This window comes from Notamacropus eugenii, chromosome 1, assembly GCF_028372415.1.
Source record: "Notamacropus eugenii isolate mMacEug1 chromosome 1, mMacEug1.pri_v2, whole genome shotgun sequence".
In the NCBI taxonomy this organism is placed as follows: Eukaryota; Metazoa; Chordata; class Mammalia; order Diprotodontia; family Macropodidae; genus Notamacropus; species Notamacropus eugenii.
In genome coordinates this window covers 482,885,061-482,906,479 of record NC_092872.1, presented here as the reverse complement: position 1 = coordinate 482,906,479, position 21,419 = coordinate 482,885,061, and the positions used below count along the sequence as shown (strand labels likewise).

General features: G+C 41.1%; 1 protein-coding gene across 2 annotated transcripts in view; it reads right to left on the bottom strand.

Annotated features, from left to right (window-relative positions):
- LAMC3 (laminin subunit gamma 3) overlaps window positions 1–21,419 on the bottom strand; it is an 85,407-nt gene that overhangs the window by 15,184 nt on the left and 48,804 nt on the right. Inside the window, exons 12-21 of one of the 2 annotated variants that reach the window (XM_072632747.1) lie at window positions 20,820–21,038; window positions 19,368–19,556; window positions 13,284–13,529; window positions 12,880–13,033; window positions 10,590–10,732; window positions 8,770–8,948; window positions 4,807–4,945; window positions 3,872–4,077; window positions 3,270–3,346; window positions 1,497–1,631 (exon numbers count right to left, since the gene is read on the bottom strand). In XM_072632747.1, the coding sequence (XP_072488848.1) occupies window positions 1,497–1,631; window positions 3,270–3,346; window positions 3,872–4,077; window positions 4,807–4,945; window positions 8,770–8,948; window positions 10,590–10,732; window positions 12,880–13,033; window positions 13,284–13,529; window positions 19,368–19,556; window positions 20,820–21,038 (1,687 nt within the window). The remainder of the gene's footprint in view (window positions 1–1,496; window positions 1,632–3,269; window positions 3,347–3,871; window positions 4,078–4,806; window positions 4,946–8,769; window positions 8,949–10,589; window positions 10,733–12,879; window positions 13,034–13,283; window positions 13,530–19,367; window positions 19,557–20,819; window positions 21,039–21,419) is intronic. The other variant, XM_072632748.1, reaches the window with a different exon arrangement.

The window sequence follows — 21,419 nt, the reverse complement described above, 5'->3', positions numbered from 1 at the left end:
TCCCCCTCAATGCTAGGATCTCTCATATAAGATTACCTCCAATTTACCCTGTATAAATCTTGTACATACATGATTGTTTGCATGTTGTCTAATCCTTTAGACTGGGAGCTCCTTGAGGGCAGGGACAGTATTTTTGCCTTTCTCTGTATCCCTGTCTTCTAGCACAATGTCTGCTGCTTGGTAAGCTCTTAACTTGTTGACTTATTTATTGACTGACTGATTTCAGACCAAGTGAACTTGTCTGAGACACTGATTAGCCAAATCATCTTAGGCAAAAACTTAAGATCACATGACCACAAGTTTTAGAACTGGAAGAGATTTTGGAGATCAACCTTTTCTTTTTACAGTCAAGGAAACACTTCACCTTCATGAACCTCAGCTTATCCATCTTCAAAAAGAGGGGAGCTAGGTAAATGAAGGAAGATCAGAGCTTTCATAAAAGATCTTTATTAAACACTTATTATTTGTGCTTGTCAAAATAAAAGGTGTAGATGAGATACAGACTCTGCTCTCAGGGAACTTGCGGTCTAGCAGGGAACCTTGTCACTAACTAAAAAATGTAACATAAACATAAAAAATGCATGACGTAAGGGCATTAGCATACTTTAGGGGGAAAAAATGAGTTTCATCCAGGCAAACAATTTATTTAGTAATGTATGTGGTTGCCAAACTAATTGGGTCCAAGGCTCTTGGTAGACAAGGACTCCAAAGCTTGGTTTCTACACAGATAAAATACAATTTGGAGAGAGTGAGAAACAGAATTATAGGAATTGAGACACCTGGTTTCTCATTGGTGGAAGGTATTGGGAGACATTGAGGTGCAAGTGAGAGTAATTGTTTTGTGACATTCCTTAAGTTGGATGGCCTTTGGAAGGGGAAGTAATCTTGTGACTTCTCCAAAATCAGGCGACTTATAAGTAGCTGAAACTTAGCTTTACAAAATTGTGGATAAAGGCAAAATGAAGTCACTAATGTTATTTTTTTTAATGTAACTTCAGAGTTGTACAAAACAGAGTACCATGGGAGAGCCAAGGATGGAGTATGTTTGCCAACCTAGGGGATCAATGAGGGCTTCATGGAGTAGATGATGTTTTGGTTGGCCTGCTTGACAGTTGCACAACTAGATGAGTTCTAAAGTTCATTTCAGGTCTGAAGTTCTATGATTCTACATGCCACCCCTTACTGGTTGTTGTGTTCCCTTGCCTGTCCAGTCATTCGCTGGCTTAACTCTTTGTCTTTTCATGCACGTAACTCCTAACCACATTCTATATATGCGCCTTCCTCTCTTTATGGCCATCCCTACCTCACTCTGGGTCTTCTTGTTTCCAGGTTAGTATAGACCCTGGAGATAAAGAGATTTCAGAATACCCTGAAATATCAATGCTGTCTTTGCAATAGGGTACAAAATAGTCTGGGGATAGACAAAGTCTTTAGCCAGTGATTCCCACTTTTTTTCCTCTCTTCCCATTAAATCCACAGCCTCCTTGGAGACTTACTTGTCTTCTAGCTCACGTTGTATCTTCTGTGCATCTGTGCTCTCCACAAGACTCCACAGAAGAGTATAACTGGTATTGGAAGCAAGCAGGGCCCTCTGTGCTGCTTCCTCTATCTTCATGGCCTTATCTCTATAACTGTGGGAAGAAAACACTCCAACCAGTCCACATCAGCAAGACACATCCCCAATTCACATGTTCCTCTGGTCTCCCCTACTAAACTGTAAGCTCTTGAAGGTCGAGACCAGGCTCGATATTTCTTTGAAACCATCACCAGAGTGCAACATAGGTAACTTTAAACAAATCAGTTCCTCTCCCTGAGCCTCAGTCTTTTTATCTGTAAAATGAGGGGTCTAGAGGGTCTCCAAGGTTTCTCCAAGTTCTAAAATCCTTATAAGCTCCTAGATTTACAGCCAGAAAGGAAATTAGACATCACCTAGTCCAACCCCCTCATTGTACAAACTGTGGCTCAGAAAGTTTACACACATACACTCACTTCCACCTGCCACAGGGGCCCTAGGCTTCTTAAATACTCTAGTGACACCTCTAGGTATGGGCTGGGGGGAGTTGAAGTATGTATTTGACATGGGTAGATCCTTCCAAGGGCTGATTATTTGTGTTTGTTTTTTGAAAGTAATAAAGCATTTTTCAATCTGTATTCAGATACCATCAGTTCTTTGGAGATGGATAGCATTTTTCATCATAAGTCCTTCAGAGTTGTCTTGGATCACTGTGTTGCTGAGAATAGCTAAGTCATTCACAGCTGATCATCTTACAATACCGCTGTTACCATGTACACAGTATATTTCATTTTGCATCAGCTCATGTAAGTATAGTTTTTTCTGAGAGCATCCTGCTCATCATTTCTTATAATATAATAATATTTCAGCATAATCACATAGAACAGTTTGTTTAGCCATTCTCAAATTGATCCCCTCAATTTCTGATTGCCACCAGAAAAGAGTTGCTATAAAGATGTTTGTACATATAGGTCCTTTTCCTTTCTGTTTGTTATCTCTTGGGATACAGATCTAGTAGTGGTATTATTGCTAGATCAAAGGGTATGCATGGTTTTATAGCCCTTTGAACATAGTCCCAAATTGCTCTATAGAGTAGTTAAATCAGTTCACAACTTCACCAACAGTGCATTAATGTCTCATTTTTTCTCACATTCCCTTCAACATGGGTCATTTTCCTTTTCTGTCTTATTAGCCAATCTAAAAGGTATGAGATAGTACCTCAGAATTGTTTCAATTTGCATTTCTCCAATCAATAGTGAGTTAGAGCATTTTTTCATATGGCTGTAGATAGCTTTGATTACTTCATCTCAAAGCTGTTCATATCTTTTGATCATTTATCAATTGGGGAATGACTTTTGGAGTCATCATTCCTTCTTGCGTTTTGTCGCCCTGCTCCTCTCCTACCAAATAGTACTTAAAAGCCCTGAGCTTCTTATATGCATCCAGTCAGCCTAGAGTCTCCCACCCTTATGCCTCCAAAGACCTGGGACCCACCACAACTTAACAATATCTCTCCTCATTTACTCACACCCAGTCAGTGTAGCACTTAATTAGTGTTCATTGTAATCAGATTTCACCAGGATACAAATGTGGTTTCCACCTCGCTCCACCTGTTTCTTTTCCCCCAACACATATACTATATGCTTCACCCCTGCAGCCTACACTCCTCCTAGCAGGACAATCTAGCTGGGAGTTGGGAGTGTGTGCACAGTGTGCAAGGACAGGCAGGGTCTGCATTATTGGTGCTGTGATTCACCTCTTAGCCAGGGTCTGAGACTCAGTGGCTAGACGACTCCAATTAGTGAGCTGGTTGGGCACTTCCTGAGGTATCACCTGTTATTTTAAAAAGAAAAAAAGAAGCAAGAAAATAAGAAAGAAATAGCACATCCTTAAAGGCTTCACTTTTGGACAAGTCACTCAATTCTAGAAGTGCTACGTTTTGAATGAATCATATAATGTCAGAGCTAGAAGGGACCTTAGAATACAAATGTCAGAGCTAAAAGGAGTCTTAGGACACAGAATGTCAGAGCTGTAAGGGATCTTAGGATACAGAATATCAGAGCTATAAGGGATCTTAGGACACAATGTTAGAGCTGTAAGGGGCTTTAGAACACAGAATGTCAGAGCTAGGGGGATCTTAGAGTACAGAATGTCAGAAATGGAAGGAATCTTAGAGACCATCTATTCTAGGAACCTTTCTGTTACAAAGGGGAAACCTGAACTCCAAAGAGAAGTGACTTGCCCCCAGTCACATGGCTGGGACTAGAACCCTTATCTTCCTAGTTCCCAGTGGAGCATCTTTTCTTCTATGCCATGTTACTGCTCTTTAACTTAAAAGTCCAAGGGTCCCAAAGGTACCATTGTGGTGAGGACTCCAGATGCCTGCTGAATCTCCAGTTCTGTGGATAGCAGCAGATCCTCGATGTCCACCATCTGGATACAGGTCTTCTCCAAACTACTCCTGGTGCACCTAGTACTCTTGCTAGCTGTCCTCAGCTGATGCCGGGCAGCCCTCATGGAATGCTGTAATTCTTCCATTTGCTCCAGGAAGGCTTCTCTGGTGCCTGTGTGGCCAATAATCAAAGGATTAAAGAAGGTTGATGAGTTAGAAAAGAAATGTCCTGTAACTTGGCTTCCTCCAGCACTCTTTCCAGGCAATAAGACAACTCTCATTTTGCCATACCCATCAGGCCTTCCCACTTATCTACTGGTATACAGCCTAAATGAAGGCAGCTAGGTGGCTCAGTGGATAGAGCACTGAACCACAAGTCAGGAAGACCTGGGTTCAAATCTGGCCTTTTTAATTTCCTTATCTGGAAAATGGGGCTAACGATACTAGCTACCTTCCAGAGGTGCTGTGAGGAATGAAGAATATAACATTTGTAAAATTCTTTATAAATCTGAAAGTGCTATACAAATGCTAGCTAATATTATGTTATTTAAAATTTTTTTTTTCCAAATGTGATTTCATTGGTATAGGAACCTTCTGGGTTCTGTCTCTATCAATGCTGATCTTCAACTTAGGATCTTAGAGAGTTGCCTGAGGAACAGCCAGTATTTGAACTCAGGGCTCCTGCCTCTAAGGTTGGCTCTCTAGCTATCATACTATTCAGCCTCAGAGTCCTTATCATTACTGTCATGATGATCAGCCACTAATGACCTCTAAGCACGATGGATGGATGAAAAGGCCAGAGGTGGCTTTCTCTTCTAGGGGGTAATCTGACTCTGACTTGGTAGCTTCCCTAAGGATTCCCTTGCCTCCTTTACTTTGTGACCCAGTTCTCTTACCGTACCTTGAAGCAGATAATGACCCTGGTAGGCGTCTCCTCTTGGTGACTCTCCAAGCAAGATATAGTCCCTCCAGGGGCTGTCACAATCAGATTTCTGCAGCCATTGCTCCATCACTGCTAGCTTGGCCTTAAGTTTGGTGGCCTGGGGGCAACATGAAAACAACATTTCAGTAAGGGATGAAACTTAGAAGTTGGTGCCTAGATGAATTTCGTTATTATTTTTTCTAGCTCTATAAAATATATTTTTTGGTGATTTGATTGGTATGGTACTGAATAAGTAAATTAATTCAGGTAGGATTGTCATTTTTATCATATTAGCTCAGCCTACACATGAGCAACTGATATTTTTCCAATTATTTAGATCCAATTTTGTGTGAAAAGCTAACATAATAAAAATGACAATTTTAACTACATTAAATTACTTATTCAGTGCCATGCCAATCAAACTACCAAAAATTATTTTATAGAATTAGAAATGAATAATAAAATTCATCTGGAAGAACAAAAGGTCCAGAATATCAAGGAAATTAATGAAAAGAAATGCAAGGGAAGGTGGCCTAGCTATACCAGATCTTAAATTGTATTATAAAGCAGCAATCATCAAAACTCCTGGGTACTACCTAAAAAATAAAATAATGAATCAGTGGAATAGGTTAGGTACATAAGACATAGTACTCAATGACTATAGTAATCTACTGTTTGACAAACCCATGGGCTCCAGCTTCTAGGATAAGAACTCACTATTTAACAAAAACTGCTGGGAAAATTGGAAAATAGTATGACAGAAACTAGGTATAGACCAACCTCTTACACCTTATACCAAGACAAAGTCAAAATGGGTACAGGATTTAGATATAAAGACTGATACTATCAGCAAATTTGGAAAGCAAGGAATAGTTTAACTGTCAGATTTATGAAGATTGGAAGGATGTATGACTAAAGAAGAGCTAGGTTGTGAAATGCAAAATGGATAATTTTGATTACATCAAATTGAAAAGGTTTTGCACAAACAAAGTCAATGCAACCAAGATCAGAAGGGAAGCAGAAAGCTGGGAAACAATTTTTACTGCCAGTATCTGATAAATGACTCATTTCTAAAATATATAGAGAACTGAGTCAAGTTTATAAGAATACAAATCATTCCCCAATTGATAAATGGTCAAAGGATGGCAGTTTTCAGATGAAGAAATTAAAGCTATCTATAGTTATATGAAAAAAATTCTCTAAATCACTATTGATTAGAGAAATGCAAATCAGAATAACCAAGTACCACATAATACCTATCAGACTGACTAACATGGCAAAACAGGAAAATGATAAATGTTGGAGAAGATGTAGGAAAAATTCAGACACTAAATCATTGTTGGTAGAGTTGTGAGCTGATCCAACCATTCTGGAGAGCAATTTGGAACTATGCCCAAAGGGCTATAAAAGTGTGCATACCCTTTGACCCAGCAATACCACTTCTAGGTCTGTATCTCAAAGAGATCATAAAAATGGGGAAAGGACACACATGTACAAAAATATGTATAGTAGTTCTTTTTGTGGTGGCTAAGAATTGGAAGTTGAGGGGATGTCCATCAATTAGGGAATGGCTGAACAAATTGTGGTATATGAATGTGATGGAATACTATTGTTCCATAAGAAATGATGAGAAGAAGGACTTCAGAAAAACCTTGAAAGACTTACATGAACCAAAGTGAAGCGAGCAGAAACAGATCATTGTATACAGTAACAGCAACATTGTATGAGGACTAACTTTGATGGACTTAGCTCTTCTCAGCAATGTAAGGATCTAAGACAACTCTAAAAGACTCATGATGGAAAATGCTGTCCACATCCAGAGAAAGAACTTGGAGTCTGAATGCAGATAGAAGCATATTGTTTGCTCTCTCTTTTTTTATTTATTTCTTCTTTCTTGTGGTTTCTCCCATTGGTTCTAATTCTTCTTTACGACATGACTAATGTGAAAATATGTTTAATATGAAGGTGTAGCCTATTTCAGATTGAATGCCATCTTGGGGAGAGAAGGGGAGAAAATTCAGAACTCAAAATCTTATGGAAGTGAATGTTGACAAATAAACAACAAATACAAACAAACAAATAATAAAAGAAATTGGTGCCCAGAAGTATTTGCCTTTGGTCACATTAATCCCTTCACTGAAATGCCTCCAGCTGGTATCTTTATATTCCACTTATTCTGGATATATCTCCTTTGTATCTATTTATAGATTGGCTCCCTCATTAGAATGTAAACTGTTAAAGGATAAGGAGTGTGTTTTCACCTTTCTTTGTATATTCAACAATTAGTATAGTACCTTATACAAAGTGAAGGCTTGATAAATGTTTGTTGATTGATAGATTTGCCTACTGGAGGCTACTTTTTCTTTTTCAGTTTTCAAAATTTGCTATTATAAGATTTCAAGTTCAAAATTTTTGTCCCTTCCCTTCCCTCTCCCCTCCCCCCAAAAGCAAGCAATCTGATATAGGTTACACATATACAATCATATTAATCATATTTCCATGTAGTCATATTGTGAAAGAAGAATCAGAACAAAAGGGAAAAACCATGAGAAAGAAAAAACAAAAAAAGTGAAAATAGAATGCTTTGATCTGCATTCAGACTCCATGTTTCTCTGGATTTGGATGGCACTTTCCATCATGAGTCTTTTAGAATTGTCTTAGATCATTGTATTGCTGAGAAGAGCTAAGTCAGTCAACGCTGATCGTCACACAATGAATGTTTCTGCTACTGTGTACAGTGCTTTCCTCGTTTTGCTCATTTCACTCAGCATCAGTTCATGTAAGTCTTTCAGGGTTTTTCTGAAGTCCTTCTTCTCATCATTTCTTATGGAACAATAGTATTCCATCACATTCATATACCACAATTTGTTCAGCCATTCTCCAATTAATGGGCATTCCCTCTATTTCCAATTCTTGTATACCACAAAAAGAGCTGCTATAAATATTTTTGTACATGTGTGTCCTTTCCCCATTTTTATGATCTCTTTGGGATACAGACCTAATGGTGCTATTGCTGGGTCAAAGGGTATGCATAGTTTTGTAGCCCTTTGGGCAGAGTTCCAAATTGCTCTCCAGAACGTAAATCAGTTCACAACTCCACCACCTTTTATCATTTTCCTGTTTTGTCATGTTAGTACTTCTGATAGGTGTGAGGTGGTACCTCAGAGTTGTTTTAATTTGCATTTCTTTAATCAGTAGTGGTTTGTAGTGGCTACTCATTCTTATAGGCCCTGCTCAAGTCCCTCAGCCCACTCTAATCTGCAAAGGTCATTCTTTCCTCTGCATATAAGTATTGCACTCTACTAATCAATGCCAAGTGGGTTAATGGATACCTTCCTCTGCATCTTTGCACAGGCCTAGAATGCTCTCCCTCCTCACCTCTGCCACCTGCCAATCTGTAGATCTCTTCAAGACTCAGCTCAAATTTCACCTCCTACTCAAGGCTTTTTCTCATCACCCCAGATATTAGTACCCCACTCTGAAACTACTTTGCTTATGTTTTATGTTTTATGATTTATATATAGATTTTTTTCTTCTCCCAGTAGAATGTAAGCTTTATGAGAGCAGGAATGATTCATTTTTACCTTTGTATCCTCCGTGCCTAGCAGAGTGCCTACAACTGGCACTCTGTATGTGCTAATAACTGCTTGTTTAATTGAATTGAATTCAGCTAAAAAATGTGTGACCTAACGTCCATGTCATTGAGGCTAGAAGAAGGAGGGTCATGTATTTTGTGTGACTTCCATCCAAATAATTGGGTGAAACCCCAAAAGAAGAGGGGTAGAATGAGGCAGAGTGAGATGGGATGGGGTTGGGGTGGAGAGAAATGTGAAGGAGGGTAGTAGGAAATTGTTAGGGAGAAGAAGAGGGAGATGAATTAGTATTGGGTTGAAGGAAGGAGAGGTAGGAGTGGCAAAATGGGGAGTCCAAGGAGTGAATTACCTCTTTCTTCACTAGGGAGAAGCAAATTGGGCACTCCTGGCATTGAGAACCCTCAGCAGTGAGGAAGAAGTTCTCCTGGCAGCGATCACACTTGTAGCCCACAAAGCCTGGCTTACACACACACGTGCTGTTCTCATGGCATTGGGTGGTGACAGAGCCCAGCGGGGAACAGTTACAGGCTAGACACAAAGGAAAGTTTATTAGGAAGTGCCCCATCAGCTACTGATTTTTGTGTAAAGGCTGAAGTAGAAGGAGCACTCAGTCTGGGTTGGTATGTGAGTTGTGTTATGAACTCATTGTGTGAGCTTTGGTGACTTAACTTCCAAAACCTTAGTTTCCTTATTATTTAAAGTAAAGTTGATGGATTAAATGATCTCTAAGGTCCCTTCTTGTGCTATATCCTATTATGGCAGTTCCCAAGGCTGTGCTGGGGGCAGCTTCTCAGCCACAGCCAGTATTTTAAAATCTCCTTGGAATGAAAAGGACCTGATGCTCTTGGAATTTTAGGTCTGGGTGGTCTTTTAGAGGTCACCAAATGTAACCCTCTGTCTCTGTGCTGGACCATACTAAAGCCACTTTCTTTTCTACCTTCTTCTTTTCACCCTCCCTTCTTCCTTCTTCCCTTTCTTCCTTCCTCCCTTCCTTCCTTCCTCTGTTACCTTTTCTCTCTTTATCTCTCTATCTTTCCTTCCTCCCTTTCTCTCTTCTTTCTCCTTCCTTCCTTTCTTTCCCTCCTTTCTTTTCTTCTTTCTTCCTTCTTTCCTGCCTTCCTTTCTTTCTCTCTTCTTTCCTTTCCCAGAATTATGACTTCATTGGTGTGAGGAATTCCCAGCATGGAAAACTCTCTCCACTGATGCATCCCAGCAATTCATCTATAACTTATAGTCTTTTTCTAATTTTATTTTTTTAAATTAATTTGCTTTCAGTTTTCGACAATCACTTCCATAAGTTTAAATTTTTCTCCCCCTTCCTCCCCCCTTCCTCCCCGAGACAGCATGCAATCTTATATGGGTTCTACACATACATTCTTATTAAACATTTTTTCACATTGGTCATGTTGTATAGAAGAATTAAAATGAATGGGAGAAACCATGAATAAACAAAACAAACCAAAACGTAGCACAAGAGAAAATAGTCTGCTTCATTCTGTGTTCTGATTCTACAGTTCTTTCTCTGGATATGGATGGCATCATGCATCAAGAGTCCTTTGGGAATGTTTTAAGTCCTTGCATTGTTGAGAAGGGCTAAGTTTATCATAAACAGTCCTCATACACTGTGACTGTATAACTTATAGCCTTAAGAGAGTTGCCTGGGAATTGTTTGGGAAATGGTTACTTACACATGGTCACATAGCTAGTCCGTACCAGTCTTCTTGACTCTACCACTAGTCTTCTAAATACTGTATGACACCACTTCTCAAACTATCCTATGAGATCATAAAATGTCAGGTCTGGAACGGCTTAAGCATCATATAGTCCAGACCCATCATGTTGCAGATGAGGAAACTGAGGCCCAGTGAGGTAGTTTCTTGCCCAAGGTCACCCAGCTAGTTCCTGAAAGAGATAGATTCCTGCCACTTCATTTCATGTTCAGAAAGATGACCGAATGTCACTGATCTTCACCATCTCTTGTGTTCACCTGCAGTTTCTGGTACCTGTTCTTGGAAGGAAGATCTGCCTGAATTCCCTACTGATCTAGGTACACTCTGCCCAAGGATCTCAGTGCCCCATCATCCAACCAGATCTGTTCCTCCTCTGCCCTGGTGAAACAGCTTTGAAAGCTGCCTGCCTCAATCCTCCAATTCTGGGATGATTCCTTACCTCGACAGCCCTTGGCAGAGAAGCCGAAGAAATCAGGTTGGCAGCGGGTGCATGCCACTCCACCGACCCCAGGAAGACAAGGGCACTGCCCAGTCACAGGGTGACACTGGTTCTCCCGAGAACCTATAGGATGGCACTTGCAGCTGAGATAAAGGAGAGCACCAAACATCAGAGCTGAGCCCTATACCCCTCTTACTTAGTTCAGCATGTGGGGGGCACAGAAATGGAACCTGGGTTTTTCCTATGCCCAGGCTGAGAAAGAATATAATCAAGGCATATAAAACCAGGAGCAGGGTTAGGCAACTAGAAAAATCCCAAACAAACAGGTTTAGACATATTTTTTTGTGCATTAATACAATATGGAGACAGATTGATGAACAAATACTAGGATGAGGGGCCACTGTTGAAACTAGAGCCTGACCCCCTTCCCTTCTTTTGCAGAGGTGAGGGACGATGGATGAGGAATACTGCATATACTGTCAGAAGTGGTTGATGTGGTGGTTGGTTTTGTGGTCATTACTTCTTTTCCTCTTTTTTTGTCACAAGAGAAGGGAGGAAAGGCTACATTTAGAAAAGAAGATGATGGAAAACCAAAAGAGGGCAATAAAAACATGATCAGAAAAATAAACTAGAATATGGTAAATCTGGGACAGATAAATGGAACTCCTCTTTTTTGCAGTGCATAATAAAATAACAAAATGAATTATTCAACCTTTGTCCCTACGTTACTACTTCTAGAACTATGCACCAAGAAATTCAAAGAAAAAGGAAAAGGATTCATATGTATAAAAACATTTATAGCAGCTCTTTTTGTGATGGCAAAGAACTGGGAGATAGAAGGATGCCAATTAGGTGGGGAATGGTTGAACAAACTATGGTATATGAATATAATGGAATATTATTGCATTGTAAGAAATGAGGAAAGGGATGGTTTCAGAGAAATTTGGGATGGACTGATTAGAGGGAGCAAGGCTAGGATAACTATTCCTAAGATAACAATATTATGTTGGGAAACAACTATGAAACACTTGAGAGCTGTGATCTATGCAATGAGCAACCACAGTTCTAGAGGCCTGATGAAGATTCTGCTCATCTCTTGAGACACAGGGATGAACTCAAGGTGCAGAATAAGACATAAATGTTTGAATTAGACCAATATGAGAATTGAGTATGCTTGATTGTGCATGTTTATTGCTTAGGCTTTCTTTATTTTCTTCCTAGTGGGGATAGGTGAGAGGAAGAGTGAAAATATGGATAGGGTAAAGAGGGAGAATCAGAGAGTGATAGAGATAGAGATAGAGATAGAGAGAGAAGAAAGGAGGGAGGGAGGGAGAGAGAGAGAGAGAGAGAGAGAGAGAAAGAGAGAGAGAGAGAGAATCATAGAGTATCTTTTAAAAAAACAGAAGAGAACAGAAAGAAGACTAGAAGGAATCATAAACTGGACAGTTTTGAAAATTACATGTTGAATTTACACACTGAATCATTTAAAAGAAGAGTAAGCTCTATAAGAGATTCACAACTTCAAGTATAATTGTTTTTTCTACTCCATTAAGTCAGGGGTTCTTCTCCTTTTGTGTGTGCGTGTCATGGACCCATATGGCAGTCGGATGAAACCTATAAACTTCTTCTCAGATTATATGTCTTTAAAACAATTCATAATTGAAGAAAAAGCTAAAGTTCTACTAAAAATTAGTGAAAATAAAGATGTAATTGTTTTCCCATCCTGGTTGATAGACCACTTTGAAATTTGCCCAAGGTTTCCAGATTAAGTACCCCTCTACTGTTTGTATGGAAATGATCATTTTACATAAGTTAAGAATAAAAAGAAATACACAAATATGTAAATATTTTTAAAAAGTTCAGCCAAGCAGAGTGTTGCAGAAGAAGCTGAAATAAATGAAACTGAGGAGGGCTTGGACATATTTCTGAATGACAGAGTCACACATTGGCTCCTGACAAAAACTGGGATAGACCCAACCAGAAAGCCTGCTGTCAGGGAGAGCAGCCCTGCCAACCCATGCACTGAACCCTGGGCACTTCTGTTAGCCAGCTAGACCAGGGGTCTGACTCAGTGTGGCAATCCCCAAGTGCCTATTTAGTAAGTGACACCTGCCTGCCAGGCAGTTGGCCCAGTGCAGCTGGGACATAATGATTCACAACCACAGCTCCCTTCTCTGGATGACCAGCCTCTACAGGGCATCCAGTTGCCTCCCTCCACCCTCAGCCGACAAAGACTACCAAGGAATGAATGATACAGACTCTAGAAGTAGCTTGGCCTGGTCCTACCCACCTCTGGCAGCCCTTCTCTGGCTGGAGATCATAGAAACCAGGGCTGCAGCGACTGCAGTCTCGTCCAATCACATGGGGGAGGCAGGAGCACTGGCCTGTACCAGGGTCACAGGCCCCCTGCTCTTGGGCTGAGCCTGATGGGTTACAGTTGCAGGCTGGGGGATAGGAGAAAGGAGGAAAACATGAAATGTTTGGGTTCATAAGTCAAAGGCAGAGAAGAGCAGCTACTGGGGCTTTCTCCTTGGATTTTCTTGCTAGGATCTTTCCCTCTGGCAGTAGAGGGCATCATACAATGGAATGTACCATGAGAGTATCCCAGTGGAGAAGAGGACAGAGCCCTGGTCCCTTCCTTTGCCTTCTCCTCCCTCTTTCCCCACAGGATCTCGCAGGGCCCTCTATACTCACGAGTGCATTTGTCTACAGGGCGAGGGGCCAGGGCACTCCCGTAGAAACCCTCCTGGCACTGCTCACAGTGAGCACCTGTCGTATTGTAGAGACAACGCAGGCAGTGGCCTGTTGTGGGGTCACAGTTGCCCACAGCATTGGGGTCCAAATTCCCATTGCATTGGCATTGCTGGCAGGGCTGAGGAGGGCCGGATCTTCCCAAGGGGTCCCCAAAAAAGCCATCATCACATATCTCACACAGACGTCCTGAATGGGGGTAGGAAAGAGGAGAACATCAGAAAGAGGTTTACAGAAGAGGGGATCTTATCCTGTCTACATAGAAAATCCCCTAGCAGCATAGGGAGGTGAAAAGAGCACAGACCTGACAGTCAGAAAACTTGAGATTTCATTCTGGCTCTGGAACTTAGAGAGCTATCTAATCATTTCTGTTGACTGCTTGCTTATCACTAATATCTGCAGCATTTGTCTTGTACTCAGTTTTGAGACAGCATGAGTTTCTCTGCTTCCCTTATTAACAAAGGAAGTAGCTGAGGTTGGGAAATGACTTGCCCAAGGTCATACAGCCAGTAAATGTTAGATCTAGAATCCAGGTCCCTTGCTTTTCAGTCTTGTGACCTCTTCTACTAGAACACTTCCTATTTCTCTCTTTATATTTTACTTATAGACTACCCACACGGAGCCAAAGAGGTCCATTGCTTTCCCAAAGCTGGTGACTCCTCAGAGTAATACCATCAACTTTACTTAGCTCAGTTGGGAAAAAACAAAAAAATGAACAAAAACAAAAAAACTGCTGAAACTCAAAAGGGAAAGGGTATGCTTTGTTATAAAATTTTTTAAAAAGTTTACTTCACTTCTCACTGTAAAATCATCCTTCCTCCAATTCCCAATTCTGTTGACAGCATCATCATTTCCCCAATCTTCCAGGTTGAGAACATGAATCATTCTTGACCCTTTTCTCTTCATCACCCTCGTGTTCAGTTTAGTCACTGAAGCTTATCAGTTCTGCCTCTGTATTTTTCCCCCCTTTCCCACTCATACTCATGGTATCCAAGTTCAGGCTCTCATGGTCTGTTGCCTAGACTATCGAATAACCTCCAAATTGGCATTTCTCCTTCCAGGCTCCTTCACTGTAATCCTTCCTCCAAACAGATGCTTAGCTAACATTCCTAAAACACAGACCTGACAATGTCGACCCCCTCCCTATCTTTAAATATCTTTAAGGGCTCCCTGTAATTTCTGGAATAAAATGTACAGTCCGCAGACTGACCCTAGGGATTATTACAATGATTTCCAAACTGGTTTTCCTGTTTCCAGTCTCTCCCCTCTAAGATCCATCCTCCACATAGCTGCCAAGTGGATATCCTAAAACTAGGATAAAATACAAAATCCTCAGCTTGATCCTCCTAGCCTTTCCAAGATAATTTTATATTATTCCAATCCGCTCACTCTGTTCCATCCAAACTGACTTACTAGTTCCAAATAAAATTCACTTTTTATAGGATGCTCTCCCCAACCTCTCTTAATTCGAGTGCCTTCCCTCTCTTAATTACCTCCTATTTATTCTGTATTTACTTTACACATCTTTGTTGTCTTCCCCATTAGAGTGGAAGCTCCTTGAAGGGAGAAACTCTTTTGCCTCCTTTTATATCCACCACGTGCTTGGAAAATACTTTGTTAACTGACTGGTTACTAGCTCTTTCCTGATCCATCTGCCACCTCTGTGCCTTTGTTTGGGTGGCTTATGAAATCTTTACTGTATCCTTCCTTCCCTTGGTCTCTTGAAATCCTGAGATTCCTTTAAAACACACAGTCCAGATGCCACTTCCTATGAAGGGCCTTTACTAATTTCCCAGTTGTTAACACTTTCTCTCTCTTGATTACTTTGTATTATTTTGCATTTACTTGTCTGTAGATACGTTGTGTTCCCCCAGTAGAATGTAAGGTTCCTGAGGTCAGTAACTTTTTTTTTTTTTTATTGTCTGTACAATTCTAGTACCTGGATCAGGGTCTCACACATAATAAGCACTTAATGAATATTTATTGAGTTGAATTGAATTCACTTGGATGGGTTTCATAGAAACGCTTTTCTTGCTGGAGTGGTTTGCCATGTTCTTCTCCAGCTCATTTTACAGATGAAGAAACTGAGGCAAATAGGGTTAAATGATTTACCCAGGATCATACAACTAGTAAGTGTCTGAAGCCAGATTTGAACTCAGAAAGATGAGCATTTCTGATTCCAGGCCAGTCACTCGATTGCCTAGCAGCCCCAGAAAAGACCTTAGACATTATCTAATCTAACCAGTTTACAGAAAAAGAAATCGAGGCTTCAGAAATGACATTTTGAAAAACTATAGTAAGAGTCAAAAGAAAGTTTGAACCAAGAAAAGGTCTAATTCGCATTAGAAAATAAAATAGGTGATGGTCTGTGGTAATGGGGTTTTAGAAACAATTTTTAAAAAGGCAAGGCCCTTGTCTGTGCAGGGCTCTGTGTTGGGCTGTGCACCTTGGGAAAACAGAGCTGATTTTGAAGATAATGAAGAAGGGCAGTAGGTATGAACTCTAGGCTTCCACTTGAGCTAATTCTTCCAGGATCCACTTTATTACTCCCAGAAGGTGTACAGTATTGTCTAGATTCTTGTCAAGAGGGCCTCCCTTCCCAGTCCCACATTCTCTTAACCCTCTCCTCTGGTCTGTTTTCTCTATTTACACCATAATACACAGTTCAGGACTATTTGCTATCTCCTATACATGACAAAGTCATCTCCTACCTCCACACCTTTGTACAGGTCATCCTCCATACCTAGAAGTGTTCTTCCTCACATCTACCTCATTGCCTTCAAAGTTCAGTTCAACTGATATGAGGTTTTTCTGATTCCCCTAGACATTAGTGTCCATCCCCAAATTAAGGGGTATTTATTTTGTACCTGTATTTACCTGTGTTTAAACATGTTGTATCCCTTTAATAGAATGTAAACTCCTTGAGGTTAGAGCCTGCTCTTTTGTATGTATGGTCAGTGCTTATTTATTATTATATATTACGATTATTATTCTTATTGATTGATTGAAATACCTCTGTGCCTATGAGGCTGAGGTCTTTAAAAAGGAACTTGGAAAGTCAGAAAAGATAGGGAATGATGGAACGGACTTTCTTGGGAAACCCAGAACTGTAGGAAAAAGACAATCTCTCCATTTTCCCCTGAGTCTCTCCTGAGAGCCCTCCCCATTTTCAAGAGGATAGACTTATCGGAACAATGTATCTTTTCTTTATTCTAGGAGGTTCTCAAGGGAAGTAGTTTTGTTTCTTTTTCTTTTAAAGGGAAATTGTTTTGAAACTATGTTCATTAGCCTGCTGTGTCCCAAGGAAAATGGTTTTGGAACTAACAGTATTAGAAAACCAGAGACTTGGAAAGGGCTTCAGAAATCAGCTGGTCTAATGTCTATGAATTCTGCACAGGTATCATGGAGCTATCTTTCTATCTCGCTCCTTCCCTTCTCAGCTAAAATCCTTTACAAAGCTGTCTACACTAGTGTCTCCACTTCTTCTCCTGTCACTGTTTTCTAAACCCTTTGTAATCTGGTTTCCAGTCTCATGATTCAAATGAAGCTGCTTTCTCTAAATCTAATGGTCTTTTCTTAATGCTCATCCCTCTTGACCTTTAGGCAACATTTGAGACTCAGTCTAGGTCTTTGTGACACTAATCTCTCTTCTCCTATTGATCTGACCTTTCCTCAGTGTTCTTTGCTGGAACTTAATGTATCCTTGCCATTCACCATGAGTGTCCCCCAAGGCTCTGACCTTGGTCCTCTCTTCTGTCTACTCTGTTTCATTTGACGATCTCACTAGTTTCCATAGGTCAATTTGCAAATGAGTCCCAAATCTATATATCCAGCCCTAATCTCTCTCTTACGATATAATTCTATCTGACAAACTGAACTATTGACATCTTGAACTAGATATTCCATAGGTACCTCAAACTCGACATATCCAGAATAGAATATATTATTTTTTCATTCCCTCAATTCACTCTTCTTTTTTTAATGTTTATTTATTTTTAGTTTTCAACATTCATTTCCACAAAATTTTGAGTTCCAAATTTTCTCCCCATCTCTCCCCTCCTCCCACCCCAAAATGCTGTGCATTCTGTTTACCCCTTCCCCCAATCTGCCCTCCCTTCTATCACACCCCTCCCTTCCCTTATCCCCATCTTCCTCTTACAGATTTTCCTACAGACCTTACAGATCCTTCTCTCTTACAGATTTTCAACTCTGCAGTTAAGTGACATGATAGATAGAACTCTGAACCTGGATTCAGGAAGACTTGAGTTTAAATTCAATCTCAGATACTTACTAGTTGTGCGACCTTGGGTAAAGCATTTCAATTTCCTCATCTGTAAAATGTGAATAATAGTAGTACCTACATCCTAGAGCTGTTGCGAGGATCAAGAGAGATAATATTTGTAAAACACTTTGTAAACCTTAAAGCATGATATAAATGTTAGCTATTATTATTTTTAGTCACTCTGGGTTCAAATTCTCACTCAGTAATATCCTATCTTTGTTTAAGTTTTACCAAGTACTTTCCACACATGATCTCATTTGAATCTTATAACAATCAACCTTTAAGCGACCTGTAAATAACAGTTGTTATTATTATCTATGAGCCCTCACTCACTCACATATCAAATCCATTGTCAAATGTCGTCATTTCTTTTTCCACAATATCCCTTGTACTCCCCACCCACACCCCCAGATTTTGGCTCTCATCACCTCCCACTTGGAATTCCACAAGAAATTTCTCTTTGGTGTCTTTTGCCTGTCTCAAGTCTCTCCCCACTCCAAACCATCTTCCATAATCTGCCAGAGATATTTCCCTAAAGCATAAGTTTGACCATGTCATTTCTCTGCTCAGTAAACTCCAACGTCTCCCTATTACCTCCGGGATCAAATATAAGGTTGTCTGCTGGGCTTGACAACTTGACTCCTTTCTACCCTCCTATTTTGCTTATGTATTATTCTCTACGCACTTCTCAAAGGGAGGAAGAAGAGAAGAGAATAAACATTTATTAGGCTAAGTGCCTATTAGGTGCCAGCCACTGGGGTGGCACTTTACAGATTCTTTGATCCTCACAACAACCCCAGGAGACAGATGCTATTATAATACCCATTTTTTTGTTGGTAGTTGTTTAGTCATGTTTAACTCTCTATGACCCCATCTGGTATTTTCTTGGCAAAGATACTGGAGTGATTTGCCATTTCCTTCTCCAGCTCATTTTACAGATGAGGAAACTGAGGCACACAGGGTTAAGTAACTTGCCCAGGGTCACATATCTACTGTCTGAGGCCAGATTTGAACCCAGGAAGACGAGTCTTCTTGACTCCAGTCTGGATGCTCTATCCACCATGCCACCTAACTGCCCCTTTCTGTAGCATAACTTGCATTTTAAAGCAGCCTTTCCACCCTGGTGTTATCTCCACACTCAGGCCCATTCTCAGGATTGGGAAATCCCTAGCCTAGAATGCTGGTTGATGAGGGGACCCAGCTATATTTGCTTAATTCCTCTCTCTACTTATTCTCTCGACCACCTCCTTGTGAGCTGCCTTTCCTATGTGGGTTCCCCTGAAACTTTTAAAGTACATTTTATGTGTTATCTTCCTTAGTTAGGATATAAGCACCTTGAGGGTAAGGACTGCCTTGTTTGCTTTTATTTGTAAGTCAGACCCTCAGCACAGTGCCTGGCATACAGTATACATTTGATAAATGCTCTCTCTCTCTTTCTCTCTCTCTCTCTCTCTCTCTGTCTCTCTCTCTGTCTCTCTGTCTCTGTCTCTGTCTCTGTCTCTGTCTCTCTCTCTCTCTCTCGGAGATAGGAGGGGAAAATAGCCAGCTGCTACTAGTATACTCCCTTGTCCCTCCTTTACCACACTCCTCCTGGGGCATTCCTCTCCTCCCCCAGTGGCATGGCATTCTAGGAATCTGTACATCCCTCTGAGTCACAGAGGCCCCACCCTCTCCTCCTTACACCTCAGTCGACCTTCATGTTCCTGTCATTAAGTCAGAACCAACAAGCAGGCCTAGTCTCTTACCTCTCTGGCCCTTGGGGCAGTGGGTACACACCACCTCCCCACTCTCTGGAATGGTCGTACATGCTGATTGACCAGGACAGGGACACGGCTTGCAATCATTCTCATGACCCAAAAAAGGGTTGCCATGGAAACCGGGCATGCATCGCTCACAGTAGGGGCCCTCTGTGTGGTGCAGGCACTGACAGATCCCTGAGAGGGGATAATAATAGGCATGTCATGCCCTGGGTTCCTGGGCTCTGAGGAGTCCAGAGCACTTTAGTGATGAGGTCTCCTATCTCCCTTGCAAGAAAAGATGGAAACAGGATATATTCTCAGTTTAGAGGATAGAAAAAGAGGTCCAGAGAAGGGCATGAAGTGATTAAAAAACACACAGCCTTCTGTGATCAGATGATAGAATTGTGGTCTAAATCTTAACCAAAGGATTATTTTGCAAGTATATGACTTAATTATTTCTTATGAGACTACTTTTCTTTCTTTTTCTCAGATAGTTATAACCAGGTTACATATTCTCATATTTTGGGAAATATGCCCCGTAACCCCAGGTACTTGCTTTGACCCCAGGTAGAACAGAACTCTAGAGTCTGCTAAGTGGGAGGTGATGCTAAGATAGTGAACATGTAGAGATTGCCCAGAACCAGCTTTTTCCCAAATTCTCAGTTTTCTATGGAAGTAGGAGGGAGAGGAGAGTGGGAATTCTTTAGCTTTCTTCTCCAGGAATCAGTATGAAAATTTAAGTCTGTAAAAGACAGAAATCTAGGAGAGCAAGGCAAGACATTGCACATGACAAAATGGAGCTTGTCCTGAGGCCCAAAGGAGATAGTCAAGATGGGCCTGGCCAAGAAGGGGTAACATGGATTTTCACGTCTGAGATCATTCCCAAGGATGGCTAGAGCTCCCAGACATCACACAGCTGGGGTTTGGGATTGACAGGAATATGGAGAAAAAGTCTAGGGGGTGAACAAGGGGAGATGCAGCCTTAGAAGGAGACCTTCAGTGTTGAGCTCTGAGTAAGTCATGCTATGGGGCTTCCTTTGGGCTGCAGAAACTAGGGAGTGGAGAAGGACATTAGGACTGAGAGTAGTAGGCATGTGAACCCTACATGCCTACTGTTTGTATTTCCTACAAACCCAGGATTTCCTGTGGGTATATCTCACAATCACAACATAAAGGTGACGTCAACCCACATTCTCTCTCCTGTAAATGTGATTGGTGCTGGAAGGTGTGTTTTCAGGATTTTTCCATTCATATCTATGTAACGCTTATAGGCTACCTATCCACTCAGGTTATGATCCTTGCTGGTAGGAAGTCCAGAGTCTTTGAGGTGACAGGTCACTGAGGAAGGAAGGATGGTGGAGAGAGGGATCTACTCTGACCACGTATCCAGTAGTTAACCAGTTCAAGCTCACATGAAGGTAGAATGGTACCAGTGAAGGGCTATGGAAAAAATCTGACCTGTTTCAGGGTCACAGGTACCATGTTGATTACAGGTGCAGGGGACACAGTTGGCATAGGGCCCACCCAATGGTGTCTCCCTCTTGTACCCCAGAGAGCAGGATTCACAGAACTGTCCCATGTACCCCTTGGGACATGTACACTCCTCTACCCAAGGGGCTAGAGGGGACAGACCAGGGCCTGCTGAAGTCAGATGGACTTGAGTCAGGGTCATTTGACCTGTAGAGGGGAAGAAAGCAGAGACAGAAGATGAGTTAATGCATGCCCTTACCCCATAACATCATTTTCTTGGACTCTGACACTTCCAAATGAGAGATAGTCAATACTCAAAGTATCACAGGTTCAGAGATTTAGAGCCAGAAGGGACTTCACAGGTCACCCAGTCCAGCGGGGTCAAACTCAAATAGAAATGGGGGCCTCTAAACTGGATGTAAGGAAAAAATCATAAAGTGGATTGACTTAGAAAACCACATAGCAGTATTCTCTGGGTTTTACTGTATTTTTACTTATTTTGTTAAATATTTTCCAATTACATTTTAATGTGGCTTGCCCAGCACTTGGGAGTGTAGTAGGTTGCATATGGCCCTGCTGTGTGTTTGA